This window comes from Narcine bancroftii, chromosome 10 (assembly GCF_036971445.1).
Source record: "Narcine bancroftii isolate sNarBan1 chromosome 10, sNarBan1.hap1, whole genome shotgun sequence".
NCBI lineage: Eukaryota > Metazoa > Chordata > Chondrichthyes > Torpediniformes > Narcinidae > Narcine > Narcine bancroftii.
Window position 1 is genome coordinate 84,990,290 of NC_091478.1, and position 27,292 is coordinate 85,017,581.

A 27,292-nucleotide genomic window follows, 5' to 3' on the forward strand; every position below is an offset into this window, starting at 1 on the left:
CAACAAAGCCTGGCCTCCACTCGATCTTTCTTTGGACCATCCTCACGATACCAAGACCATGTAGTACCTGCTGTACAAAGGCACAACCTGCAGACCATTCACCCTCACTCCCAAGGGATGAATAAAAGAGGAGACAAAATGTCAGAGTGTTTTCCATCTCAAAGGTAGCAAATTGTTAAATTTTCTCAATAACCACTAAATAAATATGCACGGCACTGTATTGCCCTCTAATGTTTTTTTTTTAATTTTAAGTAAGATATTCACAAAGAAGATCCCAAAAGTAATGGAACAATGTACATGTTAGAATTATCTTTTAAAAGTTATGCAACAGGTTCCTTTCACAAGGAAAACAATCCGTGGCTGTATTAATGCATTAATTGAAATTTATAGAACTACACTTGCACTCCCGACAGCACAGTCCCAAAATTACAGAGGAAACCCAAAATCGGGTGGCACAGTTAATGCAGTGCTTAGTGCAACACTGAATCAATGCCAATGACCTGGACACGAGTTCAAATCCCATGCAGGTTGTAAGGAGTTTGTACATCCTGCATGGGTTTTCCCAGGGCTCAGGTTTCCTCCCACCATTCAAAATGTTCCGGAGGTTGTAGGTCAATTGGGTGTATTGGTGGCATGGGCTTGTGGGCAGAAAGGACTTGTTACCGTGCTGTCTGTCTAAAAAAAAGGAAAGGAATCAAGTTTCCTATATGTGTGTTGTCCACTTCCTTCATCGTTTATATTGTTGCATCCCCTGAAGTAAAATCCTTCATTTTAAAAGTAATAAGAATTATAAAAATAAATAATCATGATCACTGTAACCTAAAAGCAAAGGCTTCGAGAGGATAACCATGAAGCTAATGCATCAGCAGTGGGCAATGTGGTGGGGCTACCAAGTAACTGGTGCAGGTTATTCAGGTGAACATGTGCAGTTTAGGATACGGAGAACAGACTGTTGGATATGTGAAGTTCACATATCTTTGTTGCATGGGTTGGAATCTCATGGAAAAATAGGGTGATGTTAGGCACCTGAGAATAACAGCAGAATGTGAACTTATGTCAAAGTAAAGGTGAAAGTAGGCAGTATTTATGATGGAGGTGCTCAGTTCTGTTTTGTCAAAATAATTGCTTATTGACTCAAACATCAGGCAGCATCAGTGAGAGAAAAGAAATGGTCGGTGTTTCAGGTTTTGGTCAAGTCAAGTCAAAATGTCAACCATTCTTTTTTTCCCTACTGATGCTGATCGACCTGCTAAGATTGTTTTGAGCTTCAGATTTCAACATCTGCAGTCATTCATGTGTCACTGTCTCTTGGATATGTCCTGCCCCTATTTGACTTCCCAAAATGCTTCACCAAACCTCTGAGAATTTGTTCACATAATGGCTAGTTGCAAGGTGATGAAACATGAAATTTTTGCAACCATATTTATTGATTATTCAAAGAAGCCTTAGTTTAAACTAACTTCTGCAAGTTGACAACAGTCGATGGTACATTGTCAGCCTAGATTTTCTATGCTTAAGTCTTCAAAATGGTTCATCAACCCACATCTTTCTCAAGCAACTGCTGCCAATTAGGGCACAACTGATTTGAAAGTTTGATAATTGATTGACTGCTTTAGTTATTCAGAGTGAACACAATGAAATTTAAAAGGCCTAAACACAAAATCATGCAGAGATTGGATAGCTAATCTTTACACAAAAGATGGTTGCAATATGGAATTATAAATTCCATAAATTATTTTCAAAGGGAATTTAATAGCTGCTTGAAACACAATAGCTCGCATTTAGATGGTATCTTTAACATAAAATAAAAACATAAAAAAGGGTAATATCAAAGGAATGGAGAGAGAGCAGAATATTCAGATTAGATTGGATTGCTCATGTGGAGAAAATATCAGTATACTTTTGATGAGCTTGATGGCCTACTTCTGTACTGTATCCAGCTTTGATATGATTACATTCAGTCTCTGAAATTTTATAAGTAATGGTACATAAATGTTTTCATCTTATTTATATTGTTTTTGTTTTTAAATGATATTGGTAGAATATCAATGACTCCCCAAAGGATAAATGAATAGGTGCACTGTGTGGTGCCAGCCTGTGTGCAGATGAGAATGCTTTGATTTATGTTCAAATATTTGATTCTAACTGTATTGGTTAAAGTCTTATAACAATTTCCCAGCTTCATTGCATGAGGGAAAGAGAACTGCAGCAAGGGTTTTCACTCTCAATTCCTGACCAAAAACTGCTATCGAGAAATATATGGTTATAAACATCAGAAGGGATATTATCAGCATCTACTGCAATGTCCCTTGTGGCTTACCATTCCCAAGTTCACAGACTCTGATCAGAAGAAAGCCTTTATCACACTCCTGTTCGGCTCCGAATCATGGGTCCTCTACCGGCACCACCTACGGCTCCTAGAACGCTTCCACCAGCGTTGTCTCCGCTCCATCCTCAACATCCATTGGAGCGCTCACACCCCTAACGTCGAGGTACTCGAGATGGCAGAGGTCGACAGCATCGAGTCCACGCTGCTGAAGATCCAGCTGCGCTGGATGGGTCACGTCTCCAGAATGGAGGACCATCGCCTTCCCAAGATCGTATTATATGGCGAGCTCTCCACTGGCCACCGTGACAGAGGTGCACCAAAGAAAAGGTACAAGGACTGCCTAAAGAAATCTCTTGGTGCCTGCCACATTGACCACCGCCAGTGGGCTGATAACGCCTCAAACCGTGCATCTTGGCGCCTCACAGTTTGGCGGGCAGCAGCCTCCTTTGAAGAAGACCGCAGAGCCCACCTCACTGACAAAAGGCAAAGGAGGAAAAACCCAACACCCAACCCCAACCAACCAATTTTCCCTTGCAACCGCTGCAATCGTGTCTGCCTGCCCCGCATCGGACTGGTCAGCCACAAACGAGCCTGCAGCTGACGTGGACTTTTTTACCCCCTCCATAAATCTTCGTCCGCGAAGCCAAGCCAAAGAACACATCATAGACACAACAACAGCTAAAAAAGTTAAAAGTTTCAGATTTTGCATTTGAGAGGGAAGATTGTTCAAATGCAGGATAACTCATGGCATACAAATTGTTGATGTCTTGCTGATGCCCTTGAACCACAACACTCCATGTGTTAACAAGTCAAAGACAGGCAAAAAGAATTGGAGGAAAAATCGTATAAACTTTTTTTATCATGACTGCTCAATTTCTGGTGTTTGTTCTTGTATTTACAATAAAAGAAACCACGCTTTGCACTTGTTTTCAGAAAACATCTTTTTTCATAAAACGGCTCCACCAAAACAAGTTTACACAAACTTAATTTATTTTGTTTCCTGCTTTCTTTGATTTTAAAAGAATTCTGTCTATAATTTCTTCAGGAATCCAGAAAATATTTTCAAAAGATCTCTGTTCAATTGTATCACAGTGCCACCAAGAGGAGAAGAAGCACACATGCAAGATGCAGGGGGATATTTAATGCGACTGCAAATATAACAAAACAGTAACACACTAACATTTAAATACTTAATTAGGCTAATAAATTTACAATAATTTGAAGATCTATCCATATTTGACTGAAAGATTATAACTCAGAATGAAGTAATCACTTAAATCAGTGGTTTTCAAACTTCTCACATTCTTTGGCTTGGCTTCGCAGACGAAGATTTATGGAGCGGGTAAATGTCCACGTCAGCTGCAGGCTTGTTTGTGGCTGACAAGTCCGATGCGGGACAGGCAGGCACGGTTGCAGCGGTTGCAGGGGAAAATTGGTTGGTTGGGGTTGGGTGTTGGGTTTTTCCTCCTTTGTCTTTTGTCAGTGAGGTGGGCTGTGCGGTCTTCTTCAAAGGAGGTTGCTGCCCGCCGAACTGTGAGGCGCCAAGATGTACGGTTTGAGGCGATATCAGCCCACTGGCGGTGGTCAATGTGGCAGGCACCAAGAGATTTCTTTAGGCAGTCCTTGTACCTCTTCTTTGGTGCACCTCTGTCACGGTGGCCAGTGGAGAGCTCGCCATAGAACACGATCTTGGGAAGGCGATGGTTCTCCATTCTAGAGACGTGACCCACCCAGCGCAGCTGGATCTTCAGCAGCGTGGACTCGATGCTGTCAGCCTCTGCCATCTCGAGTACTTCGATGTTAGGGATGAAGGCGCTCCAATGAATGTTGAGGATGGAGCGGAGACAACGCTGGTGGAAGCGTTCTAGGAGCCGTAGGTGATGCCGGTAGAGGACACATGATTCGGAGCCGAACAGGAGTGTGGGTATGACAACGGCTCTGTATACGCTTATCTTTGTGAGGTTTTTCAGTTGGTTGTTTTTCCAGACTCTTTTGTGTAGTCTTCCAAAGGCGCTATTTGCCTTGGCGAGTCTGTTGTCTATCTCGTTGTCGATCCTTGCATCTGTTGAAATGGTGCAGCCGAGATAGGTAAACTGGTTGACCGTTTTGAGTTTTGTGTGCCCGATGGAGATGTGGGGGGGCTGGTAGTCATGGTGGGGAGCTGGCTGATGGAGGACCTCCGTTTTCTTCAGGCTGACTTCCAGGCCAAACATTTTGGCAGTTTCCGCGAAACAGGACGTCAAGCGCTGAAGAGCTGGCTCTGAATGGGCAACTAAAGCAGCATCGTCTGCAAAGAGTAGTTCACGGACAAGTTTCTCTTATGTCTTGGTGTGAGCTTGCAGGCGCCTCAGATTGAAGAGATTGCCATCCGTGCGGTACCACCTTAAGTAATCCCTATGCCATAGGTGCTCTGTGAATAGTAAGGGATTGTTTAAGGTGGTATGTGAGTGAAAAGAAAAAGTTTGAAAACCACTGTTTTAATCATACTTAATTGACATTATGTGCACGGTTTCAATATTCCAAAGGAAATGGGCCAATGGCAATTTTTCTCAATCAAAATATTTCAGTAACAATTGGGTCTAGAGCAGTGATTCTCAACCTTTTATTTCCCCACTCATGTACCACCTTAAATAATCCCTTACTAATCACAGAGCACCTATGGCAGAGGAATTACTTAAGGTGGTATGTGAGTGGAAAGAAAAAGTTTGAAAACCAATTAACTAGTGGGACTCTGACTGCCATGGGGCAAAGGGCTATAGTAGAAACTGTTCCACTGATAACGATATATAGCCTGATCCACCTGAAGAATGATGCTTCATATACTAATCTGCTGTTCACTGACTTCAGCTCAGCATTTAATACAATCATTCCCCAGAGGCTGGGGGAGAAGCTGTCCTCACTGGGACTCAACAGCCCTCTCTGTAGCTGGATTCTGGACTTCCAAACAGAAAGACTACAACTTATCCAGGTCAGTAGCACCATCATGATGAGCACTGGCACATCTCAGGACTGTGTTCTCAGTCTGCTCCTGTTCACGTGACTGACCTACAAATGAATCACCAAATCCAGCTCCAAAAGTGTCATCAAGTTTGCAGATGGAGCAACAGTAGTTGGCCTCATCAGCAACAACGATGTGTCGCACTACAGAGAAGAGGCAGAAAGTAACCACCCAAGACAAGACAAAAGAGATGATTGTGGACTTCAGGAGGACCAGGAATGGCCACCCTGCACCACACATCAACAACTCAGTGGTAGAGAGAGTGGAGAGCACCAATTTCCTTGGAGTTCACTTAAGTAATTACCTATCTTGGACATCTCCTCACTTGTCAGAAAGGTGCAACAGTAACTGCACTACCTGAGAAAGCTAAATCGGAAAAGTCTACCAGAACTCTAGAGAGACCTCCTGGTTGGCTGAATCACAGTATGATATGGTTGCTGCTGAGAAATGGATCGGAAATCAATCCATAAGACCACAAGTGTGGCAAAGAGGACAACTAGAGTCTCCTCAACATGATCTACCAGGAAGAGGGCACACAAAATTATTGATGACCCCTTCAACCCTGTACAAACAATCACTCTTTCAACTGCTCCCATCGGGAGTATCAAAGCCAGCACAACCAGGCTGAGAAACAGCTTCTTCCTACGGGCAGTGAGAATGCTCAATAACCAAACGAACTGCTCACATTAACCATCCGAGACTCCCATATTCATGAAACAATATTTATTTATTTATTTGTAGATATGAATACTTGTTCTGCATCAGTATTGTTTGTCTGCATGTGTGTATGTTTGTGGTTTTCTTTGCACTGAGGACCAGAGAACACTGTTTCGTCGGGTTATACTTGCAATCAGATGACAATAAACTTGACTTGTATGAGGAAGAATTCATTTATTGCATCCAGAACTATTTTCTCAAACAATACATACAAGTCCCAACCAGTCAAATGACAATACTGTTGAGAAATGGGGGAGGGGGGCAGGGGGGAAAACAAGTAATAAAAATGTCACTGGAGGAGTATGTTGGGACCAATGACCATAATCCTATTAGTTATAAAATAGTCGTGAAAAAAGACTGGTCCATAAGTTAGTCTTAAATTGCAACAAAACTCATTTTGAAAGCATTAGACAAGAAATTGCACGGGAGGCGCAGTTTGCATGTTGAGGGACATCAGGCAAGTGGGGGGTTTTTAAAAGAGAGGGAGGGAGAGATCAGAGACAACACATCCCTGTTAGAGAGAAGTAAAGGCTGTCACAGTCAGGGGACTCTGGTTGACAAAGAATACTAAGGCTCAGCTCAGGATAAAAATGGTATATGTCAGGTGCAAAAAGCTGGGATCAAGCAAATTCCTTGAGGATGTACTATATACAAGAGGAAAATCAGGAGGCAAAGAAGAATGTGGGATAGCTCTGGCAAGTAAGGTAAAGGGGAATCCTTAGAGAAACTACAAGTATATTAAGAGTAAAAGGGTAACCAAGGATGGCATAGGCACACCTCAGGACTAATGCTGCCATCTGTGTGTGGAGCCACAAAAGATAAGACATCTTGCCTGTATTTACCAAGGAGAAGATCATGGAATCTAAGGAATTAGGTCGGTGGGTTTGTAGAAGGTGTCTGTCGAGAGTTTGTCTCCTGTGATGGAGACAAAGAGATCGAGGAAAGGGAATGTTGCTAGAGATGGACCAATTGAATTTGAGGTTGGGTTGGCAGTTGGCAGCAAAGTGTATCAAGTTATAAGCTCATCATGGGTACATGAGGCAGCTCCAAAGTAGTTGTGGATGAAACGGAGGAAGAGTTGAAGAGCTTTGCCTGTGTAAGCTTGTAGCTTGGACTGCTTCACATAGAGGCAGATCTCTCTCTCTTTTTCCTCTGTCTCCTTTCACAGAGCCTAAAACAAACCTCCCCTTCCCCAACCAATTCTGACCTTTCCTCTCTCCCATCCTCTTATCATATCCAATTAACAACTTTTGTCTGTTGATCTGTACTCCACCCCCTGCCATTCTTCCCTTTTCACCAGTCTTTTAATACAGGCGCCCATCTGATTTTTTCTCCGATCTTGAATAAGGACTCAGGCCTGTAACATCAGTAATATGTCTTTACCCTCTGTGGATGCTGCGAGACATGCTGAATTCCTCCAGCGTTTCTGTGTATTTACATTTATCCACCTTAATATGTTTTAAGAGCTCGAGCCTCCAGCACTTCCTCCTTTGTCATGTGCATATATGTTCCAAGACCCCACTCCCACAGCTACATCTCTTCACAACCTGTCCCCTGTAAGAACTCCATTCCATTCTTTCAATTCCTCCATCTCAGTTGCATCTCCTCCCAGGACAAGGACTTCCATGCCAGATCATCAGAGATGTCCTCCTTCTTCAAACGATATGTCTTCCCCTCCACCCCCCATCAACTCAGCCCTCACCCATATATCATCTATTACCCACACATCTTTTCTGGCCCCCTCTGACTCCACGCACATCAAGGACAAGATTCCTTGTCCACCCACCAGCCACCATATCCATCAAATCATCCTCTGCTACTTTTGTGACCTATACATGATCCCACCACCAGACACAAATTCCCCTCTCTGCCTGTCACAGGGACCACTCTCTCTGTAACTCCCTTGTGTACTCCTCCCTTCCCACCAATCATCCCCTTGGAACCTAGCCCTGAGACTGCAAGAGGTGCAGTCCCCTCCCTCACCACTTTTTGGGGCCCCAAACAATCCTTCCAAGTGAACCAACACTTCACTTGTGAATCTGCATATGTCATCTCCTGCATCTGGTGCTCCCGTTGTGATCTCCTCTACATTGTAAAGACCAGGCATAGACAGGGAGATTGCTTCATTGATCACCTCAGCTCTGTCCGCCAGAATAGCAGGGATCTCCCAGTGGCCACCCATTTCAATTCCCCACCCCATTCTCTTGCTAGTCTGAGACCACCCGCATATTACAGGAACAATGCCTCGTATTCTGTCTGGGCACCCTCAAACCAGTTGGCATTAACATCCACTTCCCTAGTTTCAGTTAACCCACCTACCCTTTGTCTCCTTTCTCTCTGTCTCTCTTTCTCTTCTCTTTTCCCTCTGTCTCCTTTCATAGAACCAAAAACTACCCCGTCCCCAACCAATTCTGACCTTTCCTCTCTCCTGTCCTCCCCCTTTTCACCTGCCTGTTTATTGCTCATAATTTGTGGAAGCACTCATGCCAAAAATGTTGGTAATATATCTTTACAGTTGTATAAGGGAAGGGATGAGTTAGCATAAAGGATGGAGATTGAAAACTTGGCTGAATGGTGAAACCACAACAACTTTGCACTCAATGTCACCAAAACTAAGGAGCTGATTGTTGACTTCAGGAAAGGAAAACTGGAGGTATCCAATCCAGTGATCATTGGGGGATCAGAGGTGGAGAGGGTGAGCAAATTTAAGTTCTTAGGAGTCACTATCTCAGAGGATCTTTCCTGGACTGAATGCACTCATGACATCATGAAGAAAGCATGTCAGTGCCTCTACTTCCTCAGGAGTTTGCAGAGGTTTGATATGACATATGACATCAAGAAACACCTGAAAATTTCTACAGAGGTGTCGTAGAAAGTGTGTTGACTGGCTGCATCATGGTCTGGTATGGAAATACCAATACCTTGAACATAAAGCCCTCAAAAAGTGGACACAGCCCAGGACATCATAAGGAAAACCCTCCCCACTATTCAGCACATCTACAGGGAATGCTGCCATCGGAGAGCAGCTCTGTTCTTGCTGCTGCCATCAGGAATGAGGTATAGATGCCACAAGACTTGAACCACCAGGTCTCCATCATCAGACTCCTCAATGACAAATGCAATCAGAAACTCATTTAAGGACTCTTATTGTGCATTTTATTCTCTCTATATTGCACAGAGTTTGTTTACAATTATTTGTTTGTTTACATGTTTTACACTATGTACAGTTTATTTTTTGCACTACCAATTAGTGGTAATTCTGCTGCGCCTGCTGGTAAAAAGGAATCTCAGAGTTTTATGAGATGTCATGAATGTACTCTGACAATAAATCTGACATCTTTACTGCCTATGGACACTGTAAGATCTGCTGAGTTCCTCCTGCATTTGTGTGCTTTTAACCACAATCACGGCGTCTGTTTCACTCTCAGGTGGATAAATCTCCAAGGCCTAACCAGGTGTATCCCAGGACATTGTGGGAAGCTAGGGAGGAAATAGCAGGAGACCTGGCAGAGATATTGGCATGATCTTTCACCTTGGGTGACATACCAGAAGACTGGAGGATGACTAATGTTGTGAAGATAAGAGCTGCAAGGACAAGCCAAGGAACTGCAAACCAATGAACCAATAGTGTTATAGTGGCCAATGAAGAAGACAGATTACAACAGGATTTCGATCAACTGGGGAAAATGGCTCAAGTAACAAAAGGTGGAATTTTACTCAGACGAGTGTGAGGTCTTGCTTTTTCATAAGTGAAACCAGGCATAACTTACACAGTGCAATAAAACCCCTGGCATCTAGCACCTATGGTGATTGGTAGATACTAGATAAGTGGATATTCTGGTTGCTTGAGATTGCATGGTGTGCGATTGGCAAATTGACGGTGAGACGTGCCAATTTTAAACCCATATTCTTTATCTATTTATCTTCCACAATTTTCTTCCAGTTGCTGAATGTGACAAGCATCAGGCATCAACGTGACTAACTGATAGTCAGGGCAAACAACTTACTGTATTTGTGACTTGCAATAAGTACAGTCAATTGGGCAACACCAAAAAATCCTCTGAAGCTACCTTGGAATGGATTTAAAGGGAAGATCTAGGTCTGTGAGGCTTGGTAATACAACAACAACACCACAAACAAATTTGCTAACAGTACTGGGTTGTATAAAAATGGGCAATGAAATAGCATACAGGAAGGTGAATGAAAACTTGGCTTAATGATGTGCCAACAGCAACCTTTCACTCAATGTCAGAAAGATCAAGGAGCTGATTGTAGACTTCAGGAAAGGAAAATCCAGTGATCTTTGGGGATCAGGGGTGGAGAGGATGAACAAATTTAAATTCCTGGGAGTCACTATCTCAGAGCCCCTTTCCTGAACTGATCATATTAATGCCATCATGAAGAAGGCACATCAGTGTCTCTACTTCAGAGGTTTGGTATGTCATCGGAAACTTTGACAAACTGACAAAAGTGTAATGGAAAGTGTGCTGACCAGCTGCATCACCAACACCAATTCTCTGAGCCCTACAAAAGGACACAATTTAGAGCATCTCAGGCAAAAATCTCCCTACCATCGAGTACATTAAATAAAACATTGTCGTCAGAGAGCAGTAGCAATTAGCAAGGATCCACACCACCCAGAACATGCTGTGCTCTCGCTACTGCCATCAGGAAGGAGGTGCAGGTACCACAGGACTTGTAGCTCTAGGTTCTGGAATAGTTGCTACCCTTCAACTATCAGACTCCTGAACAACATACCAATATAAAGACTCATTTAAGGACTCGTACTTTGCTCATTATTTATTACTGAATATTTAGATATCCGTATTTACACAGTCACATTGAATTTTGTTTTAAATTTGGACGTACAGCACGGCAACAGGCCCTTTCATCCCATGAACCCATGCCGCGCAATTATACACAAATGACCTGGTACGTTTTTGAACGGTGGGAGGAAACCGGTGCCCCCAGGGAACATACACGCAGATACCGAGAGAACGTACAAAATCCTTTCAGACAGTTCTTTCTTTTGTTTACATTTATTTCTTTTTGAATAGTTTACAGTTACTAGTCATTAGAAATTCTGCCTGGCCCACAGGAAAGGAATCTAGGGTTGTATGTGATATCATGTTTGTACTCTGACAATAAAGTTGAATTTTGAACTTTGAAGATCACCAATGGTGGTCATTTTAACATTGACCAATAATGTGTGGGTGTTGGGTTTGACCAGAAGGATTCTTCTTGAAGAATGCAGTTATTATCTAGATAATATAAACTGGTTCTTATGTATTGACCATTGCTCCTGTGCATATTTTCATATATATCACGTGACCACAATATTGATAAGATGTTAATGTGTTCTACACAAACAATTCCTCGAATCTGGAGAGGTTAACAGAGGATAATGTCAATTAATGACAGGAGAATGTTAACATCTTCTTTGGCTTGGCTTCGTGGATGAAGATTTATGGAGGGGTAATGTCCACGTCAGCTGCAGGCTCGTTTGTGACTGACAAGTCCGATGCGGGACAGGCAGACACGGTTGCGGCGGTTGCAGGGGAAAATTGGTGGGTTGGGGTTGGGTGTTGGGTTTTTCCTCCTTTGTCTTTTGTCAGTGAGGTGGGCTCTGCGGCCTTCTTCAAAGGAGGTTGCTGCCCGCCGAACTGTGAGGCGCCAAGATGCACGGTTGGAGGCGATATCAGCCCACTGACGGTGGTCAATGTGGTCAATCTTCCTTGTAAAGAATAACAAAACATAAATTTCATATTGTGTTGCCAAACTAAGTTGTACACTCTAATGACAATCCATTAACCTCACACATCAACTGTTCAGAATTAGAAAAGATTACCTACCCAGTGCTAAATATATTATCATCTATTTATGAAATTATCAATTAGATGCTTGTTAATTACTGCTCAGAGTTTTTATGATTCCACAAACAATTTGCTGCTTTCCAAATCTGTAAATTTGTTAAAATCTGCAAATTACTGAGAATACAAATACTGATGAATGTAGTTCAGCTCAGCCCTACACTGGAATGGGTTCTCATAATATCGTCTCTCGTACGTCAGTGGGTCACGATTACTTCATTCTGCAACAGTTGTGGTTTCATCATCATGACTCAGAACATCACCAAAGGGTAGATAACAAGTGAGAAGGTCTGTCAACTGATGACATGGTTGTTGACCAGGAGGGATCATTTGTAGGTTTGCATATGACTTGAAAATTGATGGTGTCGATAACGAGGACAATGTTCAATGATCCTGATGATTTGAAAAGATCAGCAGAGCAATGGGAAGTGAGATTTAATCCTAAAAATGTGAGATCATGCGTTTTCAGAATATTATTAAGACTAATTAATATAAGCACACCTTACTTAGTGATGAGGATATGAGGAACATTGCTGAACATGTCTATGGTTCACCAAGGGAGCAGCAGAGGTAGATAAGGTAATTAAAGAGGCCTGTGAGATATTTAGCTTCATTAGCTGGGATATGGAAGAGCAAAAGGAAAGCCGTAATTTCACACATTTAAGCAAATATTTGGATGACCACTTTAAATTATAAGACATCGTAGCTATGAGCCACATTCTGGAAAATGGGATTAGTAGAGGTAACTATTTGCTGGCCAAAGGGCCTGCTTCTATTTTTGACATTTCATCTTTTTGTAGGTGAGATATGATCAAGTACACTTAAGCCTCTGTAAGTGAGATGTGTAAATTATGTGTGTGACCTTGTTGATTGCTGACTATTCAAGAGGTTGACCCTAGATATCCACTTCAATTTATTCTCCAGGGAAAGAGCGGATCAGACTTTGGGTCCAGAGTGGGGATCAGGACCCCCATCCCTCCAAAGGTGGTTGGAGTGTTGGTTGGTTTGTCAGGCTACTGAGTAAACATGACAAGTCTACAGACACCCTGATTGAAGTAAAAACACAATGCTGGAGAAACTCCAACAATGTACTCACATAGGGAAGATACATAACCAACGGTTCAGCCTTGCCCTGCATCAAGGTCTGAGCAAAATGTAGGCAGCTGCCTGAATAATTTTGTTTTACACGCATTCTATGACCCACACACTCACGAATAACGAGGACAGAAAACACACAGGTTCCACTTGTTTTAAATTAACACAAATTATTTGTTAAATAAGCAAATATCGATTTAATTTTACATTTAATTTGGGGTATGAATATTGACTTGTTGTTGGTTATATTAGAAGACTTTGTATGCAAGATTTATAAGTTAAACTCAATAAAAATATTTTTGAAAGAAATTAAAACCAGACAGAGCTAGACTGCATTAAAATAAATGACATTCTGCTCCCTCATCTCTATTTTGGATACTGGCCATATCAAATAAATCTCAAATTACACATTTAAATGACTCCAGTATTGACAAGGTCTCCTGTCAAATGCTGATGACTATGAGGAGAAACAGAATTACTTTAACAGGGAAAGAAAAGGAGAGGGGCGGCCGTCCACTCCAGCCATTCCCTCCCTGCCTGCCTGCTCTGTGTGTGTGTGTGTGTGTGTGGGGGCGGGGCGGCCGATCGGTGACTCGGCGCTCCGCAAGCCAGCCTGACCGTTCGATGCGTCTGCCCTCCTTCCTTCGCCCTGGCGCCTCTGCCTCCATTGTTCGTGTCCGCCGCGTCCACGATGGGCAGGAAGCACAAGAAGCACAAGTCGGACAAGCACGCAGCCGAGGGTAAGGTCCGGGGGCAGGCGGGCAAAGAGCCGAACGCCTCACCCCCCCCCCCAGGGTGCCTGCAATTTCCCCTAACCCCCCCCCCCCGCAGGGAACCTGCACCTTCCCCTACCCCCCCCCCAAGGTGCCTGCACCTTCCTCTACCCCCTCCCCAAGGTGCCTGCACCTTCCCCTACCCCCCCCCCCCCAAGGTGCCTGCACCTTCCCCTACCCCCCCCCCCAAGGTGCCTGCACCTTCCCCTACCCCCCCTCAGGGTGCCTGCACCTTCCCCTACCACCCCTCAGGGTGCCTGCACCTTCCCCTACACCCCCTCAGGGTGCCTGCACCTTCCCCTACCCCCCCCCCTCAGGGTGCCTGCACCTTCCCCTACCCCCCCTCAGGGTGCCTGCACCTTCCCCTACCCCCCCTCAGGGTGCCTGCAATTTCCCCTAACCCCCCCCCCCCGCAGGGAACCTGCACCTTCCCCTACCCCCCTCCCCAAGGTGCCTGCACCTTCCTCTACCCCCTCCCCAAGGTGCCTGCACCTTCCCCTACCCCCCCCCCCCAAGGTGCCTGCACCTTCCCCTACCCCCCCCCCAAGGTGCCTGCACCTTCCCCTACCCCCCCTCAGGGTGCCTGCACCTTCCCCTACCACCCCTCAGGGTGCCTGCACCTTCCCCTACACCCCCTCAGGGTGCCTGCACCTTCCCCTACCCCCCCCCCTCAGGGTGCCTGCACCTTCCCCTACCCCCCCTCAGGGTGCCTGCACCTTCCCCTACCCCCCCTCAGGGTGCCTGCACCTTCCCCTACCCCCCTCAGGGTGCCTGCACCTTCCCCTACCCCCCCTCAGGGTGCCTGCAATTTCCCCTACCCCCCCCCCCAAGGTGCCTGCACCTTCCCCTACCCTGCCCCAAAGGTGCTGCACCTTCCCCTACCCCCCTCAGGGTGCCTGCACCTTCCCCTACCCCCCCTCAGGGTGCCTGCACCTTCCCCTACCCCCCCCTCAGGGTGCCTGCACCTTCCCCTACCCCCCCCCCAAGGTGCCTGCACCTTCCCCTACCCCCCCCCCCAAGGTGCCTGCACCTTCCCCTACCCCCCCTAGGGTGCCTGCACCTTCCCCTACACCCCCTCAGGGTGCCTGCACCTTCCCCTACCCCCCCGCCTCAGGGTGCCTGCACCTTCCCCTACCCCCCCTCAGGGTGCCTGCACCTTCCCCTACCCCCCCCTCAGGGTGCCTGCACCTTCCCCTACCCCCCCCTCAGGGTGCCTGCACCTTCCCCTACCCCTCCCCCCCCAAGGTGCCTGCACCTTCCCCTACCACCCCTCAGGGTGCCTGCACCTTCCCCTACACCCCCTCAGGGTGCCTGCACCTTCCCCTACCCCCCCCCCTCAGGGTGCCTGCACCTTCCCCTACCCCCCCTCAGGGTGCCTGCACCTTCCCCTACCCCCCCTCAGGGTGCCTGCACCTTCCCCTACCCCCCCTCAGGGTGCCTGCACCTTCCCCTACCCCCCCTCAGGGTGCCTGCACCTTCCCCTACCCCCCCTCAGGGTGCCTGCACCTTCCCCTACCCCCCCTCAGGGTGCCTGCAATTTCCCCTACCCCCCCCCCAAGGTGCCTGCACCTTCCCCTACCCTGCCCCAAAGGTGCTGCACCTTCCCCTACCCCCCTCAGGGTGCCTGCACCTTCCCCTACCCCCCCTCAGGGTGCCTGCAATTTCCCCTACCCCTCCCACCAAGGTGCCTGCACCTACCCCCCCCCTCAGGGTGCCTGCAGCTTCCCCTACCCCCCCCCCCCGGGTGCCTGCAATTTCCCCTACCCCCCCCCCAAAGGTGCCTGCACCTTCCCCTACCCCCCCCAAAGGTGCCTGCACCTTCCCCTACCCCCCCCCCAGGGTGCCTGCACCTTCCCCTACCCCCCCCAGGGTGCCTGCACCTTCCCCTACCCCCCCCCCACCCCCCATGGTGAGCCGCATTGCGATCTCCTGCGGTGGGAGGCCTGCCTGCCTGCCCGGGCCCCGTATTGCCCGCCCGCCGGGCAATGAGAGGCTCCTCGGGGGAAGCCCTTCAATCAACAGAAGAGGGGCTAACGGGGGGGGGGGGAACAATGCTGGAGAAATTCGGCTGGTTTGGGCAAAGGTCGAGGTAAAAGATCAGCAGAGCAATGAGAAGTGAGATTTAATCCTAAAAATGTGAGATCGTGCATTTTCAGAATATTCTTAAGACTAAGAAGCACACCTTACTTAGTGATGAGGATATGAGGAACATTGCTGAACATGTCTATTGCTGAGACCTGCTGAGATTGTGTTTTTCACTACAACTGTGGTGTCAGGGAGCTACAAGGCACCACCGTGGTGGCAGTGGTGGAAATAGCCCTATGTAATAATATTGCAATTATGGGATTGAGGAGACTCAACGCTTTTTTTCTGTAAATAGTTTATGTGAATAGTCTACTTTGGGGGGGGGGGATGGGGCTCTGAAGTTGAGCACAATCTCAGTGGGTCGCGCAGCATCCGTGGGAGAAGAGTGTCCTCTTGGTGCTGGCTCCTCTCCTCCACGTCCCCGACCTCGATGGAAGGTTCCAGGCCGAAGTGCCCACAATTTTTCTCCCACTAAGCCTGCTCGACCTCCTCAGCAGATGGGGTTTACCCTGTGAGCATTTAACTCTTTTCCCCTGCCTGTTCTCTGGATGTTTTGAAAGGGTGACTGCACATGGAGGTGAGATCTTCCCAGCTCCAAATGCCCGGCGAGTGAGGATTGGCAGAGAAAAGCGGATTCAATTCAGATTGCACAACAAGGATCATTACTTTTTATTTGATATTAAAGACACCATTGTGGTTTTTTTTTCTTTCTCTACAACCCAGCCTATTGCCATAAGTGCAATTGGTCATCACAGAAGATTTTAATGAGTACCTTTGTTCTGAATTTTACACAATTCTCAGTGCCCAGTTTTCAACGTGTGTGTAATACAGTGTAATGTTTCAAAACCTCTGAGATGTTTTGCGGGAAGGAGGCTGTCAACAGCAGCACATCCTCACAATTTACTCTTTTAAACTACAAAATTAAGAAACAATATGAACCAATCCATGGCATTTTGGGAGTTTTTAAACACCCGAGTGGTTTTGGAGTTTAATTAATGCCAAGCTCTCCAAAGTATATTTTTGAGAAATGCCCACTGGTAAATTACACTCAATTCATTTAATCTCCAATGCTCCTATTGCATAGGAACATATCATACTTTCATAAGAGAAGGGAATTTTGCCACTGATGCTGGCTGGTATCAACTACCAAATGTGAGAGGGGTACTCTTTTGGGTAAAACCATTCTGACATGGTCGACCCTAGACATTAGTATGTTTTCCAATTGAGAAAAATTGCATGCCCTAGTGATTAGTTTTTGCAGCACATCAAAGAGCGAATTGGATGATCAGGCTTTAATTTTCAGGGATAAGAGTTCCACAGTGCAACAGCAGGCTTTTTGGCTCAACTTGTCACTGCCAACCAAGCTAGTCACATTTGCCTGTGTTTGGTCCATATTCCTCTGAACCTTTCCTAAATGTATGTGTTTAAATGTCTTCTGAACATTACAATTGTCCCCTCTTCTACCACTTTCTCATCAGCTCATTCTATATACCCACCATGACCCGCATGAAGATGGTGCCCTTCAGGTCCCTTTTAAATCTTTCGAATCTCACCTTAAATCTTTGCCTTCAAATTTTAGACTTTTCTATCCTGGAGGAAAAGATATTATTTACCTTATCTATGCCCCTCATGTTTTTAATCTCGATTATGGTTTCCCCTCCCCCCACACTTAATTTCCTCTGCTCCAAGTAGCAAAGTCCCAGCCTTCAAGCCTACCACTCCCAGCAACACTCATGAATCTTTCCAGTACTTTTTTCTGCTTAGTCAAAATCTGTTGTCGTAAACAAATAGTGAAATTCGGAGTTTTGCGACAGCATCATTAGTGCAAACATTAATATTATAATCATCTTACAACATCACTATAAATTTTTTTAAAAGTAGTAAGGCAGTGTCTTTGGTTCATTGATTACTCAGGAATCTGCTGTTGAGTACGTCTTTAGGCTCCTGTACATTTTTCCCAATGGTAGCATAGTGATAGAGGCTGCTTTTTTAAGACACTGACTCGTAGATGTCCTCAATGAAGTGAAGTCTGGTGCCTGTGATGTTGCAGGCCGAGTTAACAACCCTCTGGAGTTTAGTCTTGTCCTGAGAATTGGTGCCTCCATATCAGGCAGTGATGCAACAAGCCAAAATGCTCTCCATGGTACACCTGTAGAAATTTTCGGTGACATACCAAATCTCCTCAGACACTTCACAAAGTATAGCTGCTGGCGAGCAGTCTTTGTGATCGCATCAACATGGAGGCTCCAGGACAGATCCTCGGAGATGTTGATACCCTGGAATTTGGAGATCTTGACCCTCTCCACTACTGAGCCCCCCCCCTCCCCCCCGATGAGGACTGGGCCATGTTCCCCTGACTTCCTTGTGAAATCCACAATCATCTCCTTGGTTTTGAGCACAAGGTTGTTGTTACACCATACAACGAGCAGAGCGATCTCCCTCCTATACACTTCCTCATTGCCGTTTGTGATTCTGCTGACAACTGTGGTGTCATCTGCAAACGTAGTTAGCATTGGAATTGTGCCTGGCCACACAGTCATGGGTGTATAACGAGTAGAGCAGTGGGCTAAGCACACATCCTTAGGGTGTGCCTGTGTTAATAATCAATGAAGAGGAGATGTTTCCAATTCGTACTGACTGGTCTTCTGATGAAAAAGTCAAGGATCCAGTTGCAGAGGGGATTAGAGAGGCCTAGAGTTTGTAGCTTCTTGACCAGCATTGAGCGAATAATGGTATTGAAGGCCAAATTGTAGTCGATGAAGAGCAGTTGTATGTATGAATTGCTGTTTTCAAGGTGATCCAGAGCTGAGTGGAGAGCCAACGATCCATTATGGAGTGATTGAGATGATAGGCTGAGATACGTGTTAATTCTGGCCATGACCAGCCACTCAAAGCATTTCACCACAGTAGAAGTTAGTGCGACGGGGTGGTAGACTTTGAGGTAGCTCACACTACTCTCCTTGGGCACCAGGATGATTGATGTCCTTTTGAACCAGGTGGGAAACTCTGACTGCAGCAGTGAGAAGTTGAAAATGTCTGTGAACACTCCCACTAGCTGTTCGGTGCAGATTTTCAGCATGCTGTCAGGGCCTAACACCTTGCGAGGGTTCACCCTCTTGAATGATGTTCTGACATCACCCTCAGAGACTGATATCACAGGGTCGTCAGTCTTTTCAGGGATTCTAGTAGGTACTGTTTGGTTCTCGTATACTTCATCTTGCTGGGTGACCAAAGCTGCACACAATACTTTGTGTAGTCTTGCAGTTCTATGTCTAATATTGCTTGCCCTCTATCTTAGCCTATATAAAATTTTACAATCGTGATAATCTCTTGGTTCCCCAACACTCAGTTGAAAACAAAAATCTTAGCCTTGCCTCAGATCAGATTTTTATAGTCATCTTATATTTGCAACTCTACAGGTTTTCAAACTGTACATCTCCATTTCTCTTCACTTCACCATCAAATTCAGATTTATTGTCAGAGTACATACAAAACATTTTCTTTTTCCGAGGGCGACGCAGAATTGCCACATTTTGGTAGTGGGGAAAGAAACTACACAATGTACACTTGTAAACAAACTATGCAATACAGAGCGAAAACAAAATCAATAAAGTAGCAAAAGTAAAAGTCGTTCAATGAGTCCGTGATTGAGTTTGTTGTGAAGAGTTTGATGTTGGAGGGGTAGCAGCTGTTCCTGAATCTGGTGGTGCCCTTATACCTCTTAACTGATGGTAGCAGCGGGAACAGAGCGTGCGCTAGTTGGTGTGGATCCTGATGATCGCTGCTGCTCTCTGACGGCAACGTTCCCTGTAGATGTTCTCAATCGTGGGGAGGGCGTCCTGGGCTGTGTCAACGACCTTTTGCAGAGCGTTATGCTCAGGAATTGGAGTGCCCGTACAAGATCATGTAGAATGAGCTGTGGTCAGCACACTTTCCACCACATATCTGTATAAATTTGCCAGGATTTCAGTGCCAAAGTGCTTAATCGTTTAGCTCTGCACCATGAGGCATAAAGCCCAAATCCTTTTGCATAATTGTCTTTTTTCTGATCATCAAAAGTTTCCAAACCTGCATCCACCAGCACTGACATTTATTGCACCTCACTGGCCATTACTTACTCTGAAGTGGATTGGAATGTCTCTTGCATTTAATTGTTTGTATCATAAATAACTCAAATTGCAAAGTGATTAATTTGTGTTGATTGGGGTTAGATAATTGACGATAAAGGATGAGTGTGGATATTGTTTACTTCTATATTGTGAACGCTTGCCATTCATAAAAGAGCATGGTTATTCTAGATTTAATTACCACTTCAAATCATTTCCATGCTAACCCTTTGATGAGGTGATGAAAGTACTGTTACACCTCAGTGTTTTAAACACAGCAGAGAATAGCCCTTTTATATACTTTGTAACAGAAATATATTCTCAATTTAAAAAAGAGTCATCAGATTGGCCAAACTGCTCTCAGCTCTTAAATAGCAAGTTCTATCACTTCGAGGCTGGGATATCTTACGACAAAAGAAAATTTAATTTTCCGCCCATATGAGCTTGTGTCCTTTTCATCCCTTAATTGTTGACATGTGAGTCCTCCAAACCTTTCCATTTCTTTAATTCTGGTTCTTTCTCTTCTCCCACAATTTTAGTTTCATCGGTAGTGGCCATTCTTACAGCTTTATATTCATTAAGGTCTAGAATTCCCATTCCCAAACCTTGCCTCAACATCTCTCCTGGTTTAAGATGCTGCTCCTTTATCGTAATTCATTCAGTATCAATTTTTCTTTGAATGTGTTCTGTAAAATGCCTGGTTCACTATACAGGATTCCAAACACTAGCAACCTCCAAAAGTCGGCATTTTTTTCAGTAGATGACATCTGCTCATCAAGTATGGTTTTTACTCATGTAACATTAATGTAATTTATTGTAATAAATTAGCATACTTATTGCTGGAATGGCAGTTCACACAAGCAAGGCATTTACACAAAATGAGGTTGAGTTGTGGTGATTTCAGAGGTTGAATGTTTGAGGTGGGGGTAAGTTGAATGAAATAGAACTGTGTTTTAAAAATGTTGAGCAAATATTCTTCATTTTCAGAAGGAGACCCCTTCCTCCACCTGACCCCCGTCCGTCATCCCAGCCCCCCATGGATGCCCTCTCTTACCTTCGATAAAAAGGTAACTCTCATCCCCCACACAGCTGGGACCACTGTGTATCCCTGGCTCTGGCAGAGCAGTTCCAGCTGCATGGGGGATAATGCGTAATGAAGACGGCTAATGCTTCTGCTTTGAGCTGTTGCCGCGAGCCAGCACAGCGCTCCGGTGAACTCTGGGATCAGCAGCATTACACCCCTGCTGCCGCGTCTGGAGTTCGATTGGGAGGGGAGGCAACGGAAGGCTCGACAAGCTGGTGGAGCACCTGAAAGCTGCCGACGCCCCGCTCCATCGACCCGATAGCCTGCTCCTCCTGCAGTTCTGCATCAAGCTGGCCAAAGCCGTGTGTGGGCACCTCCTTTGCCACCAGATCGGCCCTCTCCTCTTCGAGGGGTTGCAATTACCACTTACCCGGCTGCTCCAGAGCTGTCTGCTGTCATCCTGTCCTGCAGTTCTGCTGTGTGGGGCCAAGATTCTGACATCATCAAAGCACTGTCTATGCGCTTGCAGTGGACGGCAGGAGACCAGATCAGACTCTCCATCATCCACTTCATCTCCGTGCTGGCTGTGCACAACACTGCCAAGGCAGTCTCCTGCATCCTCCCCGCTGCCCTTCAACGCCAACATCCCCATATCTGGTGCTTACTGGCTGGCGATACCAGCTTGGCCGCAGCCATCATCCACCTGCTGCCCTATGCCTTGGACGAGCGTTTGGGGCTGGAGCCAGAGGCTGGACTCTCCCCACATTTTGGTACTGCCATCTGCCCAGCTTTGAGTGTTGTCTGTGCCCTAAAGGACATGCTGTCCAACTGGGAGTGTGCCGCGGCCATCAGTGGCCTCTACCCACAGATCACTGGGGATCAGAGATGGAGAGGGTGAGCAAATTTAAATTCCTGGGAGTCACTATCTCGGTTGACCTTTCCGAGACCCGACATTCTAAAGTCATTGTAATGACAGCATGTCAATACCTCTACTTCCTCGGGAGTTTGTGGAGGTTCGGTAAACTTGTCTAAAACTCTACAAATGCGTAATGGAAAGTGTGCTGACCAGCTGCACAACAACCTGGTATGGGGACACCAATGACTGAGCAGAAAGTGCTGCAAAAGTAGTGGACGCATCCCAGTATATCACAGGCATGACTCTCTGCACCAACAAAAAAAAACACCCAGCACATGCTCTGTTCTCATTGCTACCATAAGGAAAGTGATCTAGGTGCACAAGTCTCACAGAAACAGCTGCTACCCCTCCACCATCAGACACCTAAACAGCAGAGTCAATCAGAGATTCACGCAGGGGCTCTTTTTGTTTTGTTGCACACTTTTTAGTGGACAGCACCTAATAGCCTAAATACACCTAAGATTGTCTGATCTCGGAAGCTAAGCAGGCATGGGCCTGGTTGGTACTTGGAGGGGAGACTGCCTAGGAACACTAGGTGCTGTAGAGGGACGCTGGTCAAAGTGATGACTCCCTGTCTGCTTGGTACATTCTAAATTTTGTATTACATGACAATAATGGAACCTTTATTTTTTACATTTTTTTCTGTATTGCGGTTGGTTTACATTTTTTCTTTTGTAATGTGTATTTTTTTTAAAACAAAGCTTTTTATTGGTATCACAGTATGTGTCAATACAAACAATTCCATTCAAATCATCTGCAAAATCATTCAGAAACTTGATTTAAAGATTATTTCTTACAAATTGCATCTTTTTATGAAAGAAATTCCTCATTGCATGTCACCTAAAAAAATTAGCTTTAAGAACAATGTTATTCATTTCAAGCTTTGGGTCCATAGAAGTGGCTTCTCACATGTGATACCCTGAGGTTGAAACCCTGGTCCTGGCTCAGGGACTAAGAATTATGAGTCCCGTGCCTACCCCGACCATCTCTGGGATGGATCTTTCACCAAGGACTATGGCACTTGACGAGCTCCAATGAACAATTTCAGAAGGGAGGGAGTTAAAACAAGAACGTGTGTAGATGTTGAGGTAGATTGCAACACTCAAACGTGGTGGAGGAACTCGGGTCACGCAGCATCCACAGGAAGTGAAATTTCCAATAACCCCTCCCCCGTGTCTACCTGTTTCCCTCCCCTCTCACATCAGGGCTTCCCTCTCCCCATCACTTCTCAGCGTCTTGAGTACAGTTCACAGTTTCTGATCAGTAAAAATTCTGCCTGGCCCGCAGAATGTACTCTTACAGTGACTTCTAACTTTGAATTGTTCAATTCTCAATCTTGTCTTCAAATTCCAATGCCCCACTACCCTTCTGCTTTGCAGAATACACAGATAAGCCTTTAAAGCTGGTTCTTAAAGTAGGTGGAAATGAGATAACAGAATTGTCAACAGCAAGTTTAGGGCATGAATCCAGTATAAACGAGGACAAGCCTGATCATGATAAGCACAAGGAGAAAAAGAAAAAAAAGAAAAAGAAGATGGAAAAAGAGAAACGCACTACTCCGGATGAACGGAAAAGGAGAAAGGTAGGGTGATACAGCACCGAGATCTTTTTGCAGTGACAGCTTTTTATAAAGAGAATAAACTGGTTAAATATAGTGAAACACAAATGCCGGCAGATGCTGGGGTTGAGCACAATATACACAAGTGCTGGAGGCACTGTTCCCGCCATTTTACCAGATTCCCGTTGAAGGACATCGGCCCAAAAAGTCGGTGTCCTACTACTTAACTATGAATGCTGCTGAGTTTTTTTTTGTAATGTCTTCCATATTTTAAAGTAAGCTGCCAAGCATCAGAATGACTGGCTGAGTTGATGCATCAAATAGAAATGTGATTTTTATTTCGTGAAGAACTGTTGCAAAAACTTGCCTTGTCTCTCTTAATTCTTGTGTGCTTTGATGGAATTGGAGATCCAAAACTCCAACTCCTTAGGATATGGAGACCATGTGATCAGGACTGAAGCTAAGTGTCTCCGCAACCAATCAAAATGGAAATTCATTGGTGAGACACACAGGATCTTGGGCAGAAAATTAAAGTTGAATTTTCCATTAAAATAGCTAATAAATATACCCAGTTACACACAATAATCAAACCAAAAGGCAAGAAAAGAAGACTTTGGGGAAGGAAAAAATATATATTTTTAAAAAAAACTTTTAAAACTTCCAATAATTAATTCTCAAGAAATAAAATTCCATGCTTTTGAAAGATTGCCAACCAGGTAATTTTACAATAATTAAATACAGCACTTTTTTTTAAATTACTTTGCGCATGACAACAGTCAATTAGATAAGCTCAAACTTTTCGTTCATTTTTGGTGAGTATTGCATTATCTTGCCAGTCATGGATATAAATAGTAAATATCTTAGAGTGGTTTTTAGAGAATCAAGGCAATTCAGACAGCCTTGTTTTTCATGCTTAAATATGCCTGTGCAGATATCTGAAATTAGTGTCTAGATATGTCCCTTATTAACAGTGTTTAATTTTCACCTCTCAAGATTCAAACTATCGATCGCAGCAGTTTTAATCACCCGCTGTTCTGGTCTCTGATTTGATAATTTGCACCTGCCATACCACATCTAGCCAGAATGCTCTATTGTGCTCCTGTAGAACACTTGTGGGTCTAGAGGGAATAGAGCTGGGTACACATTCTTGAGGACCGCTGATGTTGAGTATGATCGTAGAGGAAATGTTACTACCCCTATTCGCAAAATGCACTGTTAGACAGGGTGTCAAGGATCCAATGGGATCAAATAGAGACGGAGATGAAACAGGTTAATGTGATCTAATTTTTTTTCCTCTTCAGGATGAAAAGAAAAAGCGGGAGAAAGAACCTTCTGTTAGTGAACGGGAAGAGGAAGAAAGAAGTCGATCTCCTGCAAGGTTTGAAATGCCACCAGAAAGACACATAACCTCTCCTTTAATAAAAGTGGAAGGTGAATCCTTAATGTTTAACAATCTCTTTCATACATTCTAATTTTTGCATTGTCTTAAATATTTGATCCACAAATGTGAGATATTTTGAGAAAATGTACAGTTAATTTTGAGTTGTTTATACATCATGTTCAATCTTTACCAATCTCTTGTCTTGATGATGCTTGCCAGTCGAGTAAAATTCTGATAATCCCACCTCCAGCTAATTTGGAAGTCTTGATGGTTTGGCATTTGGCTCATTTTGCAATGTTTGCAAAGCTCCCTTTCCATACATCAGCATTCTCCATCCAGTACACCAGGGCCTGAGTTCCTCCACTCGTTTCCACTCACCCAAGACCCAGTTCCTGTGCTCCCCTTCCACTCACCCCAGACCCAGTTTTCACCCAGAACCTGGCTCATGTACTTATTAAAATACCAGGGACTCTCTTCCTACACTCCCTTTCAACTCGATCACTGACAAACATAAGCATAAAGTTTGGGGGGGGAAATCAATTAAAGACGATAGAGATGTTAATAGGGTGCCAACCATATGTCTGGAAAATCTACTTATATGCCAGTACTAAATTTCTGAACGTGTGGATTATCATAGTTTTACTGTACTGTGAAATTGCTTGTTTTGTGATTCCAGGCACTGTCGACATCAGCCATTCTCAATCATTATTTGCCTATTGGCTCGCTTAGAACTCTGCTCAAAGTTCATGGGGCCCCTTCCATGTGAAGCAGTCAATTTGTAGTTGGTTTATTCTGTACTTCTCCTACCGACTACATAAAAAAACATTTTAAAAAATTTATGATTACAGTCAATGGCTCCGCCCCCCCAACCCTGGAATGTGCTGTGACCCCCAGCAGACCAGTATGGCCCCCAATAAGAACGGATGGTCTACATAAAACCACTTCATGACATTTCTCCCCATTCATTTATTCATTCGTGTTCATTTATACATAGAAATTACACTATGGCTGAAGGCTGTTCAGCTTATAATGCCTGTGCTGGCTCTCAGAAAAGTAATTTAACTTTTGCATATCACTACTTCACTGTTGTGTATAATTTTGAGTGCCTCTCCAACTCTCTTTAAAGTCGTTTATGAAGTTGGCTTTCACCAGGGTTTCTCCAATCTCTTTTCCTTGATCTTTGACAATGATTTCAAAAAGCAAGACTAGATAGAACCTGTTTTTAATCCAAAATTTGCAAGTTCTATGCAGCTCTGCATTGCCTTTAGCCTTGTATATTTATTGCTGAAATATTTCCTCTGTTTCTATTAAAGAACATCAAACACCGTTCCAAGAATTGCTCTATCAACTTTTACGACAACTTCAAAGGCAAGTAACTAACTGCTAAAATATTTTCTTGGCTCAGGGGGAAGAATAATTTAGGGGAGTCTAACAAAAGACATTGATTACATTATTAAGGATGTTTGTGAAGCCGAAACTGTCATCAAACACCATTTTAAAATTATTGTTCAAAGAACATTGTTTGGATTACGACTCCAGCAAACAGAACTTGTTTAAGTTTGGATGTTGATTTATGTTTAGAATCTTGTCTGCTCTTTAATCATTTCAAATGATGAAAAGCAGTCTCACTTAAAATGTGAAATATCTAATTGGTGCATTGCAGTCAATAAAATTATTTTGAACGTATATTATCCCAGTGACTGCCCTTCAGAAAGACAGGAAGACTTGGGAATTATGAATATTTCAGTATTGCATTTTCTTAAGACTAAGGATTTTAAGACTTTCAGTAAGGATCTCTGAGTAATCAAAATAAATTGCCAAGATAAAGTCAAGTTTTTAAGATCTCTCTCTCGTGTGTTTAGTCTACGTACATGGGCCAGAATCACTTTTTTCATGAAAGGTCTTTCCGATTTTCATTTTGCATTCTTACAGGAAAGACCCCAATGCATTTTTCTCATTCCCAGTTACTGATTTTATCGCACCTGGATACTCTCTGATCATCAAGCAGCCAATGGACTTCAGTTCAATGAAAGAGAAGGTGAAGAAAAATGAGTACCCGAATCTTGAGGAATTAAAGGTACAGTATGCTCTGTATGATTAAATGCTTCAAGATCTTTCATATGCATTTAGAATATTAAAAGGTATGATTTAAGAAACACTTTGTTGTCCCTTTTCCAGTTTACATGTGTAGCTATTGTTAAAATTATGAAATCTAGGTCACTCTTGTGACCTACACATTGAAGATTCAGTACGAGCTGCAGTATAACTGTATCCTCACGACCAGAAGCAGCAAATTGATTTAAAAAAAAACTTATTAATGGTTTCTGATCATTATAAAACCCTTGCTAAAATGGAGATGATCTGAAATGGACAATATAATCCTCATACTCTCCTATGAATCTATAGGTTTTGAATGCTAAAGACTCGTTTGCTTTCTTTT

At 44.3% G+C, this 27,292-nt stretch overlaps 1 protein-coding gene across 1 annotated transcript in view; it reads left to right on the top strand.

The window, feature by feature from the left end:
• The first annotated feature begins 13,640 nt into the window (after positions 1 to 13,640).
• The window catches only part of brd7 (bromodomain containing 7), a 32,746-nt gene continuing 19,094 nt past the window's right edge, over positions 13,641 to 27,292 (top strand). Inside the window, exons 1-5 of the mRNA XM_069901619.1 lie at positions 13,641 to 13,749; positions 23,293 to 23,495; positions 24,773 to 24,902; positions 26,166 to 26,220; positions 26,785 to 26,929. Of these exons, the coding sequence (XP_069757720.1) occupies positions 13,701 to 13,749; positions 23,293 to 23,495; positions 24,773 to 24,902; positions 26,166 to 26,220; positions 26,785 to 26,929 (582 nt within the window). The 5' untranslated portion in view covers positions 13,641 to 13,700. The remainder of the gene's footprint in view (positions 13,750 to 23,292; positions 23,496 to 24,772; positions 24,903 to 26,165; positions 26,221 to 26,784; positions 26,930 to 27,292) is intronic.